Consider the following 13,661-nt stretch of genomic DNA (forward strand, 5'->3'; position numbering starts at 1 on the left):
CGCTAAAACAACACTTTTATCTTTAAATTATATATTTTTTTAATCTGCAGTCTTTACTCCAGCCTCATGGGGGCAGTAATACGCTACAGTAACAGTCCACAAGCTGTTTCCAGGAATGTGAGCAGAATGTAAACAGATCTCCGGTGCTTGCTAACGGCTGTTAACATAGTTGTTTACTATCTCTAAGTACTGTCGCCACAGTTATGGCTTCACGATAGAAACTTTTAACTAAGATGGCGCATATTGACTGATTCCTTATTCGCCGTCTTCCTCTTCTCTCTTCTTGATTGCACACATGGTGAGTAGCTTCCTTACGGTCAGTGAACCTGCTGCTGCAGCAAGGCCAAATAAAAGACACAGCTAAGTTAGCTGTCATGATGGAACATGGTCGATTTTGTTAATTTCAATTTAAAGGTTGAAGATATTTAGGAAGCAAATACATTTCTAAAATAATCTGCTAATTTATGTCGCAGTAGGCAAAACACAACACTTCCTCATAAATGTTGGCTAGTAGTTCCTGTTACACAACATGCTGTATAAAAGTTCGACTGAACATATTTAGTTTTTTTATAGATTTAACTGCTATCATAATGACTAAGGACATCGTTGTTGGAGATGAGCTGCCAGACTGGGTGGGGGCAAAGGAGTTCTACCAGAAATATGACCCCAAGGAGGTGATTGGCAGGTGAGTCCTGCAGCAAGGAATCTCCTCTTTTTACTGTGATAAAATAAACATGCTGTATTCTTAATGTACTGTGTGCTCTCTCAGGGGTGTGAGTAGTGTGGTGCGCAGGTGTGTGCACAGACACACAGGCCAGGAGCTGGCAGTAAAGATAATTGAAATCACAGCGGAGAAGATGACTGCTCAGCAGCTGGAGGAGGTGAAGACCTCTACGCTTAAAGAGATCCAAGTCCTCAACATGGTGAAGGGACACTCCTCAATCAGTATGTTGGAATTCTGCTCTTTTAGACCGCAAGACAATTAACCTTTATGCTCGTGGAGATTCAAAAGTGCTAAAACTGTTTCATGTCTTGTTGATTCCTCCCTTGTAGTTACTCTTATTGATTCCTATGAGTCCACAACATTCATATTTTTGGTGTTTGACTTGTGAGTATTGAAACAAAAATACAATGATCTTAATTGTGCCTGCATAAAATGTAAATGTCATTATTAATTATAATATTGGAGGTTATCAATGTCTTTTTTTCCTTTGCTATCAGGATGAGGCGTGGAGAGCTGTTTGACTACCTCACAGAAAAAGTTACATTGAGTGAGAAGGAAACAAGGTGAGCGACAGCATCCCCATCCCATCAGCTTGTCTACATTTTCAGCATTTTGAGTATGGGTAACACATTACTAACTCGTTTTAAAACAGCTGTGTAATAAATGAATGCATTTTGTGAAAACGCTCTCCAGGAGCATGGTTCGAGCGCTGCTGGAGGCCGTGCAGTACCTCCACTCACTCAACATCATCCATCGGGATTTAAAGCCTGAGAATATTCTCCTGGACGATCATGGACACCTCAAACTGTCTGACTTTGGTTTCTCAGTGCAGTTAGAACCTGGAGAGAAACTTAGAGGTACTGTTGTTCAAAATCAAACCTCTGACTGGTGCTGAATGTTAATGATATGTTGATGTATGTTAGTTATTAGAAGAGAGTATGGAAACAATCTGTTTTCTATTTTGTTGAAAAACAGAGCTTTGTGGCACACCCGGTTATTTGGCCCCTGAGATTCTGAAGTGTTCAATGGATGATGTGCACCCCGGCTACAGTAAAGAGGTCGATCTGTGAGTGCTCCTCTCTACAACATTTACCTGATGTAACGTTTACAATGTATCAGTACGTAATTACAAATCATTTTCCTTATAGTATTTCTAATTGTTGCTCATGTTTTCATGCATGTTTTAAAAAAGCTGGGCCTGTGGTGTGATCCTTTTCACCTTATTGGCCGGCTCACCGCCATTCTGGCATCGTAAACAGATGCTGATGCTGAGGAAGATCATGGAGGGCCGCTATCAGTTCAGCTCCCCAGAGTGGGACGACCGCTCTGACACTGTAAAAGATCTGGTATGACAGATTCACCTTAGAGGTTCATTTTAACTCATTTATTAACATGTTATTAAACACATTACAAAGTCAGTTTTAACAGCTGTTCTCTGCTGCTCAGATATCCAGGCTGCTGGTGGTGGAACCAGCGGTCCGTCTCACCGCAGAGCAAGCCTTAGCGCATCCATTCTTCAGACAGTACCAGAAGGAGGACGTGCGGCTCTTCAGTCCAAGAAAGACTTTCAGGGTGAGTAACAATGTTAACTTTTTTGTGGGAGCTAATTTAAATGCACTCTGTGAGTAGTTACACACACACTAAGATTTTTTTTCTTTTTTCTCATAGTCCACTGCACAGCTCCTACATTTCACCTTTTGTACATTTTGTGTTTTTTATATTTTATATTTGACATTTTTAAATTCTATTTTATATATTGTAATATCTTCTTATACTGTATTATTTAAGTTGTTGCTAGTTCTGCTTTATTTCCTTGTTAATTGTTTAGCACCAATACACCAAGTCAAATTCCTTGTATGTGTGAATGTACTTGGCAATAAACCCCGATTCTAATTCTGATTCTGAAAATGAAATGAAAGACTATTCAACAATATATGAAGCAATTATTATTCTGAATATTCTCCTCTTTGTTGATGTCCTCTCTCCTCAGGTGTTGATCGTGAGTGTTCTGGCCTGTATCAGGATGTATAGTAAGTACCGCAGGGCTCGGCCGCTCACTCGGGAGGTGTTGGCCAGAGACCCGTACTCCCTTCGTGGCGTCCGCAAACTCATCGACGGGTGTGCCTTCCGGATCTACGGGCACTGGGTGAAGAAAGGGGAGCAGCAGAACCGAGCCGCTCTCTTCCAGAACACAGCTAAGATCGTGCTGCTGGGCCTGGAGGACTTTGAGACATAGAAGGTCCACCTCTTTCCCAATAACCTTGATTTATTTTATTTAAACATCAGCATGTGCAGTCATGTAAGTGTTTGTCTTGTAACATTACTGTGTTTAATTTAAGGAGAGGACTTCAGGGATTGAGACGTCTGTATGCCTTAATGTGCACTGTGGTTTAGTTTACATTAAGCATGCACAACTTAACCTCCTTATCTGCTCTTTGATCCAAGTTTGTGACTGTTAAAAGTCTTGTCAGGTCACCGTGTTTGCTGCAGAGAACATATTGCACAATCATTTGATAAAACGCATAACATACATGTACTTTTTGTATATTTAGGATTTTCATTTTGATGGTCAGTTGGGGAGAGGATGTTATTCTGTCTCTGATCACTGTGTGGTTCAAGTGCACTGTGAGTCATATTTAACACACACTTTTGTTGTAACAAGGTGATTTAAAGATATTCCACTACAAACTAGCACTGCAGGATTTGTGTGAAACGATCAAGTACAGTCTTTTCTGAGAGCTTTTTGGAAGAGAATCCAGTACCTGTCGTGCATGCAGACATTCTTCTATAGAGAAAATCTACCTACATTAACTGTGAAGTCCATTGGTGAATATATTTCCTATTAAAACTAACCAACACCATTCCCTACTCTGTCTATGTTTTAGTTAAAGAAGTTGCACTTTCCTGAAAGTGCCTAATTGTAGAAAAGCAGATGTATGTACTTATGGTGTTGAAAAAGATATATTAACAATAAATCCAACATTTGCATTTGAATCGTCTTGCTCTGTTTGAGTACTTATTTGAAGTGTTATTATTTGTTGCCCTTGTTTTTGGGCTCTGGAGAATCACTGTTGTGCTGATGCGTGATTCCTTTCACGTGCAGTTCAAGTTGTCCTGACACAATCATCATCTGCTCTTTGATCTCTTTCTCTATCAGTGCCTTCAGCTCCCATTTTGAACCTGGAATTGAGAAAATAAAGCCGTAACAATCACCATTGGAGGTGAATTTGACTTGAGTAATGTATTCCCTCACTCCTTTTTAAATATGTGATCTTACCCAGTGTGGTGTCCTTCGGTTCTGCAGTGGTTGTCTCCTGCGTATCTGAGGAGCTGTCTGTCTTTGGTTCAACTTCTGCCTCTGCTCCAAGCACATTTTCAACATCAGATGGAAGAAAAGTAGTAATATTGTAATCTAAATGCCAAGATTATACTTTTTTTTTTTTTCCACATAACATCAAATTGAAGAAGGTCGTTAAAGTTTTACACTGCAAGGATTTTGAAAGATGTTTTTCTAACACAAAATTTATATTTTTTCAGTAAATTTGACATTACTCTTATTGTATTCCGTTGCATGGGGAAAAAAGAATAGTGGATTTTCCCATGTCATCAAACCTTATGATACCCTGTAATCTTAACCTGGAGAAGAAGAATCCTCCACAGTAGGTTCATCGTGGTTTGGGCTCACAGAGTAAGTCAAAGACAAATCAAGTTTTACCTTTGAAAATAAATTCACAGAGTTCTTCATTACTCTCTCTGTATTATTCACAGGTATAAATTAAAAGTAAAACAAATGCTAGCAGAAATTGCTTGAACAATTAGAGCAGAGTTTCTTTTTAAACGTACCTGTGGTGTAAAGATATATTTATAGAGTTTGTAGTACCTCACGTAGCTTTCATAGAAGTACTTCAAGATAGAGCTCCCCTCCTCAGGGCCGAAGAGGTTGATACTATAAGGAGGTCGCTGAAGTGGGCAAATACACAGAACATGACTTATATGTGATGTATGCATAATAAATGATGTGAGGAAAAAACAGAAACTATTTGTATAACAGACCCTGACTGAGTGACAGAGAAGTAGCTCCTTGCAGTATTTGAAGCTCTGGTCTATGTTGTTGAGCGGAGTCTCTGCAAGAAAACAGCACAAACAGTTTAGCTAAATAATTGGCGAACAATTAAACAAGTTGTTTGGGAAAAAAACTGTTATATTTGTCCAGCAACAGAAGGTGGGACCTCTAACTACTTGACAGTGATGATAATGTGACTTTACTTACCTATGTTAGCCTCATGAACAGACTTCATGATGGACAAGAGAGCAGAGGTTTGTTCTTTGTTGAACCTGCTCTCTCTGCAAAAAAGCACAGTGTGGACATACAACTCGAGCAGAACTCCTCTTTTCGGTTCAGGGAGGTCAACTCCAAGCACACTGCATAAAGTACTAACACAGGAGAGGGTAGGAGAGTCATATATAAGCTCTGTGTGTGATTCTGTTTAAGAAGAGATATTTATATATAATGTGGTCATTAAAAAGGTGCAGAAACCTCTCCAGTTCAGGAAGGGAGTGCATCTTATCTATCTGCTCCATGTCATGGTAGCTTACATCTGTCCTGAAACCACCCAGAAAATATATTCAAGGCCAGATATCATACTTAGTCAAGACATAGAAAAGCGGCAAGTATCAAAATGGAAATGACCTCTCTCACCATAGCATCACTTCAGCTTTCAGGGCCCGAGGTACCTACAGAAAAACAATGCTTGTTTTACAACTAAGGTAACATGTTTAAATGCTAGGCTAAGAGGTAGCAAGTGTTATGTAGCCTATATTTTTAGTAGGCCTATGATAAAGTTAATACATAATACTTTATATGGGCTACGTAAAAAAATACGTAATATTTACAGTCTATGGTAAAAACACAACTTGGTTTTGTGAATCGTACCAAATTTGTAACCTACCTTCACTGGCGTATCCATTTCTATGAATCGAGCAAACAGCAGAAGTTCACAGCTGAAAACCAAGTGTTTATCTATTTCATTTAACCTGTCGAAATCATGACGTTAAAAAGACAATAGTTATGATTTATCTTTCAAGCTTTGAAAAGTGTTATGCCAAACCTTACATTGACCAAAACTGACTTCAGTCACTTCGTGTTTGGCTTCCTCACTTGTATCATAGCAACAGTGTAGACCCGCCCCTTTTTCCTGTTCAGCGCATTGTACACTATGATTGTACATCATTCTGTGCAGCATTTATAGAGCCTACAATACAAAATAATCAATAAACTAATGTATACTCATCATGTAGGATAACTCAGCAACACACACATTTAATTTGAATATCTGAACTCTTCATTTGAACACCTATAAGCACTGAAAAACAAAAACACACCATCCTAAAATATACTAAGGCCTAACTTACAAGGAGGCAAGCTCTGCTATGCAGACGTATTGATAATAGTTACATGAATGATTACATTTATGTGATCAAAGACCCAGGGATATCAGCTTGGCTATTTTGAATTTATCCATCATTAGCCTATGCACTGGAAGGGTAGCGGTATCCATGGCAACGAGATAAACCGGGATGAGCGGCCCATCGATACGAGCGTTTGTTTTTGTTTTTATTTTCTTGAGGAACACTTATTGCTCATTTTAAAGTCACACTTTTGTGTGCTAATTTTAAAGGCATACATTTTTTTAAAATCTTCCTGCCCGAAGATTTATGGCAACTTCTGGTGACCGTGGCGACTTCGCCTTCTCACGTCTTGGTAAGTGATGCAGACGACTTGGTGAATGTAGTGACAGGAGCATGGCATCACTTTCCTCTTTCTATTGTCTCACGTTTCAACTGTAACAAATGAGGCCGTAGCATCTCCATAAAGCAGTCATGGAAAGCTGGCCTTACTCTCGAGACTACTTGTCTGCACTGGCTGAGCTGTGCGGCGCAGTTTAAGAACATTATCCCCTTTTAATCCACTTTGCCTTCTGCTGCATGCAGGTGGATAGACTGTCAGATGGAGCAGGGTGCCGCAATCACACACCCGCTAACATATTTAATTGCGCTTTTATTTCTCAAACAGAACCATTTCTTGCATCTCGTTTGACTGGATTTCACCAGTTGTTTTAAATATATTCAGTTTTCTACTTATTCCTTTGAATTGATCAGAGAGTAATTTTCCAGACATGGAGGAGCCTGATATACGACAACAGAAGCTGGACAACCAGGTAAATAAACAAGGATTTTGAGTATTGGATGTTATTTGCACAAGAAATAGACTAGATTATTAGATATTTTTGTAACTGCTCTTATAATTATCAAGCATTTCAAATTCTATTAGATCAAGCAGACCGGGGTTTAAAGCTGTTATTTTATTAGGACAATAGATGATCAAATCCCTAAGCAGTGGAGAATAGCATGAAACTTCTTTTTCTTTAATTAGGTCACAAGTGTTTAAAACTGAGCCTTCTTGAGCCTAATAAGGTCAATGTGTGTCAGAACCACCTGCTGTTAGGAAGTCAGTCTGCTTTCTGCTGAAGTAGCCTATATGAATACCTTCTACTTATAACCAGAAGGATAAGATCTAAGTGCTAATAGTGGCTTTTGCAATCTTAAGGCCCACATCATGTGCGTCATGTTTTTTTGCTGTAAAACATATAATCTGGTATGGAGGGGACTCAAACTGTATAAACATGAGCTTAAACATAATAGTACTATAAACTTAAATGAATACTTTCCAAATTAACATTAAATAGCCTAATCTCCCTTTTATGTTAAATAACGGGATACCATATTGGTGAGTTTTTTCAAATATAATATAGGCCTACAGTATGAATAAAACAAACACTATATCATCATATTTTGTGAAATTCCCCTCTTACACTTCTGCACAGCCGGTTACCTATCATACAATATGCTGTGAACAAATATGACCTGAGAGTGGAAATATTACATATTGAACATGTAAAAAAAGTGACTTTTTTTCTAGCTTGAGCTTAAGTTTGCTGGATACAGAATTAGAGTATTGATGTGTGTCATTATCTCTACATTTAATGATGAGTTCTGATACATAATTCATCCACAGCGCACCCTTCTGATGAAAAAGCAACAGAAGAAGAGGGCTGATTCTCAGATGGTGGTAGCAAATCGAGATGCTCGACAAAAGAACAGGAAACAAAAAGCTGCCCGCTCTGATGAAACCCCCCTGCTCATCAGCCAATCCCTGAGCAACACTTCCCTGACCGGTGAGTATGAGAGTGATTCATTATCCTATCCCCTCTGTGTCTTACAATATGTCTTTTCTAAGTCCTTGAATATTTTTTTCTTGTAGATCAAGTTGAACATGCCCATGATAACCCATTGGATGAGATCACGCTGGGTGAATGCGACATCACAGCGAGCCCGCCAGTAGATGGGCTGCCTTCAGAAAAGCTTGTCTCTCCAAAGAAAATGAATTTGGAGGTGGAAGAGCCGGAGGTGAAGAGTGGGGTGGAGAATGATGCTCAAACACAGGGGACAAAAACAAAGAAGAAAGAAGTGAAAAAAGAAAAGGCCAAACGTAAGTCAAAGTATTGTAAAGCTGTCTGTTTTTTAATTACTTTTTGTGCGTATGAAAATGGCAAGATTACATTTACCCTTAAAGTCCCTACAGATCTCAGTCTCAGCATGTGTTTGTGCATAATGTGTGTTGTCTTAAAATTATCACATTGAATGAAGTGATTCATCGGGAATTCAATTCTTTTTCAGAGATCGAACAGATTGAGGAAAAAGAGACAGAAAAAGACTGCAAGGAGAAAAAAACTAAGAAAAAAGAAAAAGTGAAGGAACCTGGCGACCAACAGAAGACGAGCAAGACGACAAAACAAGAGCGCAAAAGTACAACCATGATCAATGTTTATCTTTAACATGCATCCACCTCACATTCATTTGAATTTGTACACGTAATAATAAATGTTCTTCTTTTTTCAGAGAAGCACTTAAATGAGTCTTCAAACCAGGAGGCAGAGGTGGAGGCATCAAGCAGTTCAAAGGAGAACAAACAGGACGGAAGTGACGATGAAGAGGAACAAGGGTCCCGGAAGCTAGTCCCTCAATCGCCTAAGAGGAAGAAACAACTTAACACAAGTAAGGGGAAATCAGTGTATCATCAGCAGCACTGTGAAGCTGCTGTGAACGAAGAATAATGTTTGCTTGTGTCTTTTTTTTCCCCCAGCCCGGTGCCAAATAAGTGATGAGAGCAAAGACGAAGACTTCGAGGGAAAGGAGAAGAAGGAAAAGAAAGCAAACAAATCAGAGAAAAATGCACAGAGTCTAGCGTCTCTTAACTCCAACTACAGAGAGAATTCATCCTCAGGGAGTGAATCTTATGAAAGGGTGAGACATTGAAAAAAATAATGCAAGCTGTTTAGTTTATTGTACAAAAAAATAATGAATTTGTCACAGAGATGACAGAATTTGCTGAAGTGCTTCTCACTCTTTCTTATTAAAGTCAACATCTCCAATGTCAGTGGAAGATCTGGAGAAGTTTGCTTTGCGCCCGGCCCCCAGAGACATGACAATCCAGTGCAGGGTCACCAGGGACCGGAGGGGCATGGAGAAGGGCATTTACCCTACATACTACCTGCACATGGAGAAGGAGGACGGCAAGAGGGTTGGTACTTTTACAAAACATCATTCATCTTTGTGTAACATGGATTTTTAGCCCTGAAGAAATGACCCTATTTTCTTTACCTTTCATATGTCTTCCAAAATTCTCTTCATTCTCCGTCTAATATCTGAACCAACATTTAATTTTTTTGCACCATCAAGGTGTTTCTAATGGCGGGCAGAAAAAGAAAAAAGTGCAAAACGTCCAACTATCTCATCTCCACTGATGCAACAGATCTGTCCAGAGACACAAACTGCTACATAGGAAAACTGAGGTACAACTCTCTCTTATGTCTTACCAGTAAAATAACAATAAATCACTTCTTTTTAATGAAGACCATGTTGGTGCTTCTTTTTTTTTTTTTTTAAATACACAGCTTCTCTTTGAGGCAAATTCTCTGATGTCTCATTGTTAAAACCCCTTAGGTCATGTTTCATAAAACATTATCGTCACACTAAACAGGTGACATTATGACTCATGATAGCAGGGAACAAACTGTTGTAGTGTAAAAACACTAACAGAGGCTTTGTCCCATGTGAGTGCCTCAGTAAGCCGTACTAATTAGGCAGCATGCTTAATACCAACACCAGTTGTCACTAAAACAAGGGAATTGGAATGAAGCCATCATTAATAGTATTAACGTCACCTCACAGGTGCAGTTAGTCACACACCTTCCCTTAAATCAGCAGACTACGGAGAAAAAAAAAAAGAAAAACTAGAGATGCTCTATATGTTCGCCCCTCCGGTTGTTAACTCTTTTTGTGCCATAATTAGATTAATTTAAATATCCAGGCCCCATTTTTACTTTTACATTTTACTCCCAGATGTACACAAAGCTGCATTGTACATGCACAGTGAAATATTTCCATATTACATTTGTTCTCCAGAATTAATTATAATACTACACCTATATGTTTGATGATGCAGAGAATTATGGGAAATGAGAATTTATTGCAAGTACAGGGAGAAGAAATAATGAAGAAGGGTTCACTATAATGGCTCTAAATCAGTGGTTTTCAACTGGTGGGTCAGAACCCAAAAGTGTCCCAGAGCCTTTTTCAATGGGTTTTGATTTTGTGCCTGAGTAAAAAATGTGTCATAAAGTCTATGAAGCACTTTTAAAACACATTTGTTTCTTTTTTCTGTCCCATGTTTTGTACCGTCTGAGGTCCAAACGTCAAAAAGATGCTCTTAATAAACATGGACAAACATTTCCCATCTTTATTTTACATGTTTAATCCCCTCAACAACCCCTTCATGTGTCATAATTTTATATGGATCTGAATGCACCCAAACACTGTTGCTGTTGTCTTCTCTCACCTTGATCTGAAATAGCTGCTCTCCGATCATGTATCTGATAAGACTCTTTTGTTTCAGGTCCAATGTTCTGGGTACAAAGTTCACGGTCTATGATGGCGGTGAAAACCCTGAGAAAAAACCTTTCGTCAAAGAGTGTGAAACAGTGCGGCAAGAACTGGCAGCAATTTGCTATGTAAGTTCAGACGTCATGAACCTCCATTTTCACATTTTTTCACATGTTTTGTTGAAACCAGAATGGTAGATATACATGGCTATTTCAATAGGTAGTAGCCATGCACTAAAATCAGTTTTATTGTCAAATGTGTCATTTAAATGGAGCCTACTTTACTAAATTAACATCATGCTCAGTTGATAAAGACTGATTGAGATTGAACATTTAAAAAGTCTTAAAATAAATCTTAACTGAGGTAACATACCAGCTGAGAAGTGGGTGAAGTTTCTTATTATTTGGTTAAAATCTTCTTTTGCAGCCAGTGCAGTGGCCCCCTGCTGGTCATGAGAAGTAATGCAGGTTCAAGGCATTTCACATTGTCTTCACTTTTCAAACCAAGAGCCATGGTCCACTTGTCTTATATCAGCGCTGCACTTGTATAACACTGTATATAAAGACAAACCCTGTGCAAAAAAATGTTTTGTGCTGCAGGAGACGAATGTGCTGGGCTTTAAAGGTCCAAGAAAAATGACTGTGATCATCCCTGGTATGTTGGAGAACGACGAAAGAGTGTCCATTCATCCAAAAAATGTACGTCTGCAACAAAAGCCTTCAATTAAAAAAAACAGTTTTTGATGTAGATTTGGTGTGAAATAGATCAGAGGACCTGACTTCTCTCATGACTCTATTGAAGGAACTTGAGACTCTATTGGTCCGCCATGCCAACAACAACACGGAGAAACTGGTCACACTGGTGAACAAATCCCCGAGCTGGAACGAACAGACCCAGTCGTATGTGCTTAACTTCCATGGACGTGTCACCCAGGCCTCCGTCAAAAACTTCCAGATCATCCACCCTGACAACGGTACAATGTCACTGCTTTACTGGGGCGGAGGTAGCTCAGTCTGTAGCGACTTGGGTTGGGAATCGGAGGGTTACCGGCTCAAGTCCCAGCATAGACCAAGTCCGGAAATTGGTCTGGTAGCTGGAGAGGTGCCAGTCCACTTCCTGAGCACTGCTGAGGTGCCCTTGAGCAAGGCACCTAACCCCAAAACCGCTCTGGAGCACTCGCTGTGGGCAGCCCCCACACTCTGTGACCTCTCCATTAGTGCATGTTCACAGGATCCTGTTTGTGCATGTCTGTGTATTTTGGCCTATGTTTGTGTAGCATATTCATTAAACAGGAATAAAAAACTGAATTTCCCCCTTTTTTAAATAATTTTAATAAAGGATAAATTATTATTATTATTATTATTTCTGTTTTACCAGGGGGAAAAAGTCTGCTTTGTATTCATTTTGAAACTCTCTCTTTTCCAGAGGACTACATAGTGATGCAGTTCGGCCGTGTAGCAGAGGACGTCTTCTCCATGGACTACAGCTTCCCCCTGTGTGCCCTGCAAGCCTTCACCATCACCCTGTCGTCGTTCGATGGTAAACTGGCGTGTGAGTGAGCGGTGCTGGTGTGCGCCTCAAGTGCTTCACTGGATCCACGATCAAGAAAGAAACGTGGATTTAAAAATTAATCTAAACCCATAACATCCCACAGGATCATTTTTTAAAAATGTTTTGTAACCTGGTGCATTAAATCACTTTGTATTCAGAGAGCTAGATTTTAAAGCACATGTTTTATAGGTGCATTATTTAATTAACAGCAGAATTATTGAAGTGGAAGCAGTCATAATGGTTATTCCAATGCGCTTTCTTTTTTTTTATAAATGCCAGATGTGTAAAGGAACCGTGCAATTCAAATCTTGTAAGCCTGTAAACACTTCCAGTGTCATATTAAAATGTAATAATATAAGGTTTTTACATGAGTATGTTTTGTTCTATTAGATTATACAGAGACTGCATGTTTCCTGATAACTCAGTCAAACCCAACCCAATGCTTCTGATCTCTATCAGTCAGATAACTTGGTGTTTACGGCCTGAAGTTCTATATCGAGCTTATTGCTATCATTTCATCAGTGTAGTGAAAAACAAATTTAAGTTATTAAATCAGATGAACCTGCAACACGTTGCAAATCTCCTGTCGGGGTTTTTTGCTCTTGCACAATATAAACACTTTTAACACAACAAGCTAACGGGATAGTGCTCTTAAGCATGTTCACACACAACACAAGCTCATACTCAGAGGAGACAGAAAGTCATTCAATAAAAATAACTCTGTGGTGAAGTAAGTTGATCAGAGTGAAAGTATATTTTGGAAAGCATGAACCCAAATTAATGTGAGACCTCAGTCATCATATGACATGAGTGTCTGCGTGGTAAAATGCTCTTCACTCGTTTCCTGTTCAAATGCTCTTTTAGACATAAATAGTTATGTTGAAAAATGGGGTCTTGTGAGTATTGCATTGTAAACGTTTAAACCTGTGTCTGCAACAAACTAATGTGTCTTTAAAACACAAGTAGACCGACATGAGACTGAAAAGGCCTGACCAAAACTGAAGACAGATTACTTCATGAAATGTTTACCTCCCTACACTGCTGCCAGGGAAGTGTGCATGTTAACAAATCAACAAAATCTAAACCTCAGAGGAAGACACATCAGATATTATCATTCACAGAATCACCACAACACACGGCTGAACCCCTCCACACTTTGCACAACACCCTTCTCGTCGGTTGCATAACAAGTGAATTTTGGAGTTTGATGTAAAATAACCTAAATGTTTGCATCTGACATATTACTGAGGGCAAATATTTGAAGTCATTAAAAGCCTAAGGTTACACTTTGGAGACATTTAAATGCAGAACCTTGTATGTGTGTAGCTCTGCACATAGCACAGTGCAATAGACAAACATATGAAATGTACAAAGAATTATGTGA

General features: G+C 39.1%; 3 protein-coding genes across 3 annotated transcripts; 2 read left to right on the plus strand and 1 right to left on the minus strand.

Annotated features, from left to right (window-relative positions):
• Nucleotides 1-80: 80 nt before the first annotated feature.
• On the plus strand, nt 81-3,718 carry phkg2 (phosphorylase kinase, gamma 2 (testis)). The gene is made up of 10 exons (XM_061028580.1): nt 81-298; nt 574-685; nt 770-945; nt 1,054-1,108; nt 1,222-1,287; nt 1,418-1,581; nt 1,700-1,790; nt 1,917-2,070; nt 2,171-2,296; nt 2,715-3,718. The coding sequence occupies exons 2-10, from the start codon at nt 591-593 to the stop codon at nt 2,958-2,960; spliced, it is 1,173 nt and encodes a 390-aa protein (XP_060884563.1). The 5' UTR covers nt 81-298; nt 574-590; the 3' UTR covers nt 2,961-3,718.
• cfap119 (cilia and flagella associated protein 119) lies at nt 3,543-5,876 on the minus strand. Its single transcript, XM_061028586.1, has 9 exons — nt 5,674-5,876; nt 5,424-5,458; nt 5,262-5,327; nt 4,995-5,158; nt 4,778-4,848; nt 4,568-4,684; nt 4,361-4,439; nt 4,002-4,082; nt 3,543-3,904 (listed from the first exon to the last, which is right to left on the minus strand). Exons 1-9 carry the CDS (start codon nt 5,689-5,691, stop codon nt 3,756-3,758), a joined length of 780 nt encoding a protein of 259 aa, XP_060884569.1. The 5' UTR covers nt 5,692-5,876; the 3' UTR covers nt 3,543-3,755.
• A 591-nt stretch (nt 5,877-6,467) lies between these two features.
• On the plus strand, nt 6,468-12,635 carry si:dkey-220f10.4 (tubby protein homolog). The gene is made up of 12 exons (XM_061028565.1): nt 6,468-6,942; nt 7,800-7,959; nt 8,046-8,273; nt 8,462-8,590; nt 8,684-8,839; nt 8,928-9,088; nt 9,204-9,365; nt 9,524-9,636; nt 10,740-10,854; nt 11,326-11,424; nt 11,528-11,699; nt 12,152-12,635. Exons 1-12 carry the CDS (start codon nt 6,901-6,903, stop codon nt 12,283-12,285), a joined length of 1,671 nt encoding a protein of 556 aa, XP_060884548.1. The 5' UTR covers nt 6,468-6,900; the 3' UTR covers nt 12,286-12,635.
• The last annotated feature ends 1,026 nt before the right edge of the window (nt 12,636-13,661 follow it).

Source organism: Labrus mixtus, chromosome 21 (assembly GCF_963584025.1).
Source record: "Labrus mixtus chromosome 21, fLabMix1.1, whole genome shotgun sequence".
Taxonomy (NCBI): Eukaryota; Metazoa; Chordata; class Actinopteri; order Labriformes; family Labridae; genus Labrus; species Labrus mixtus.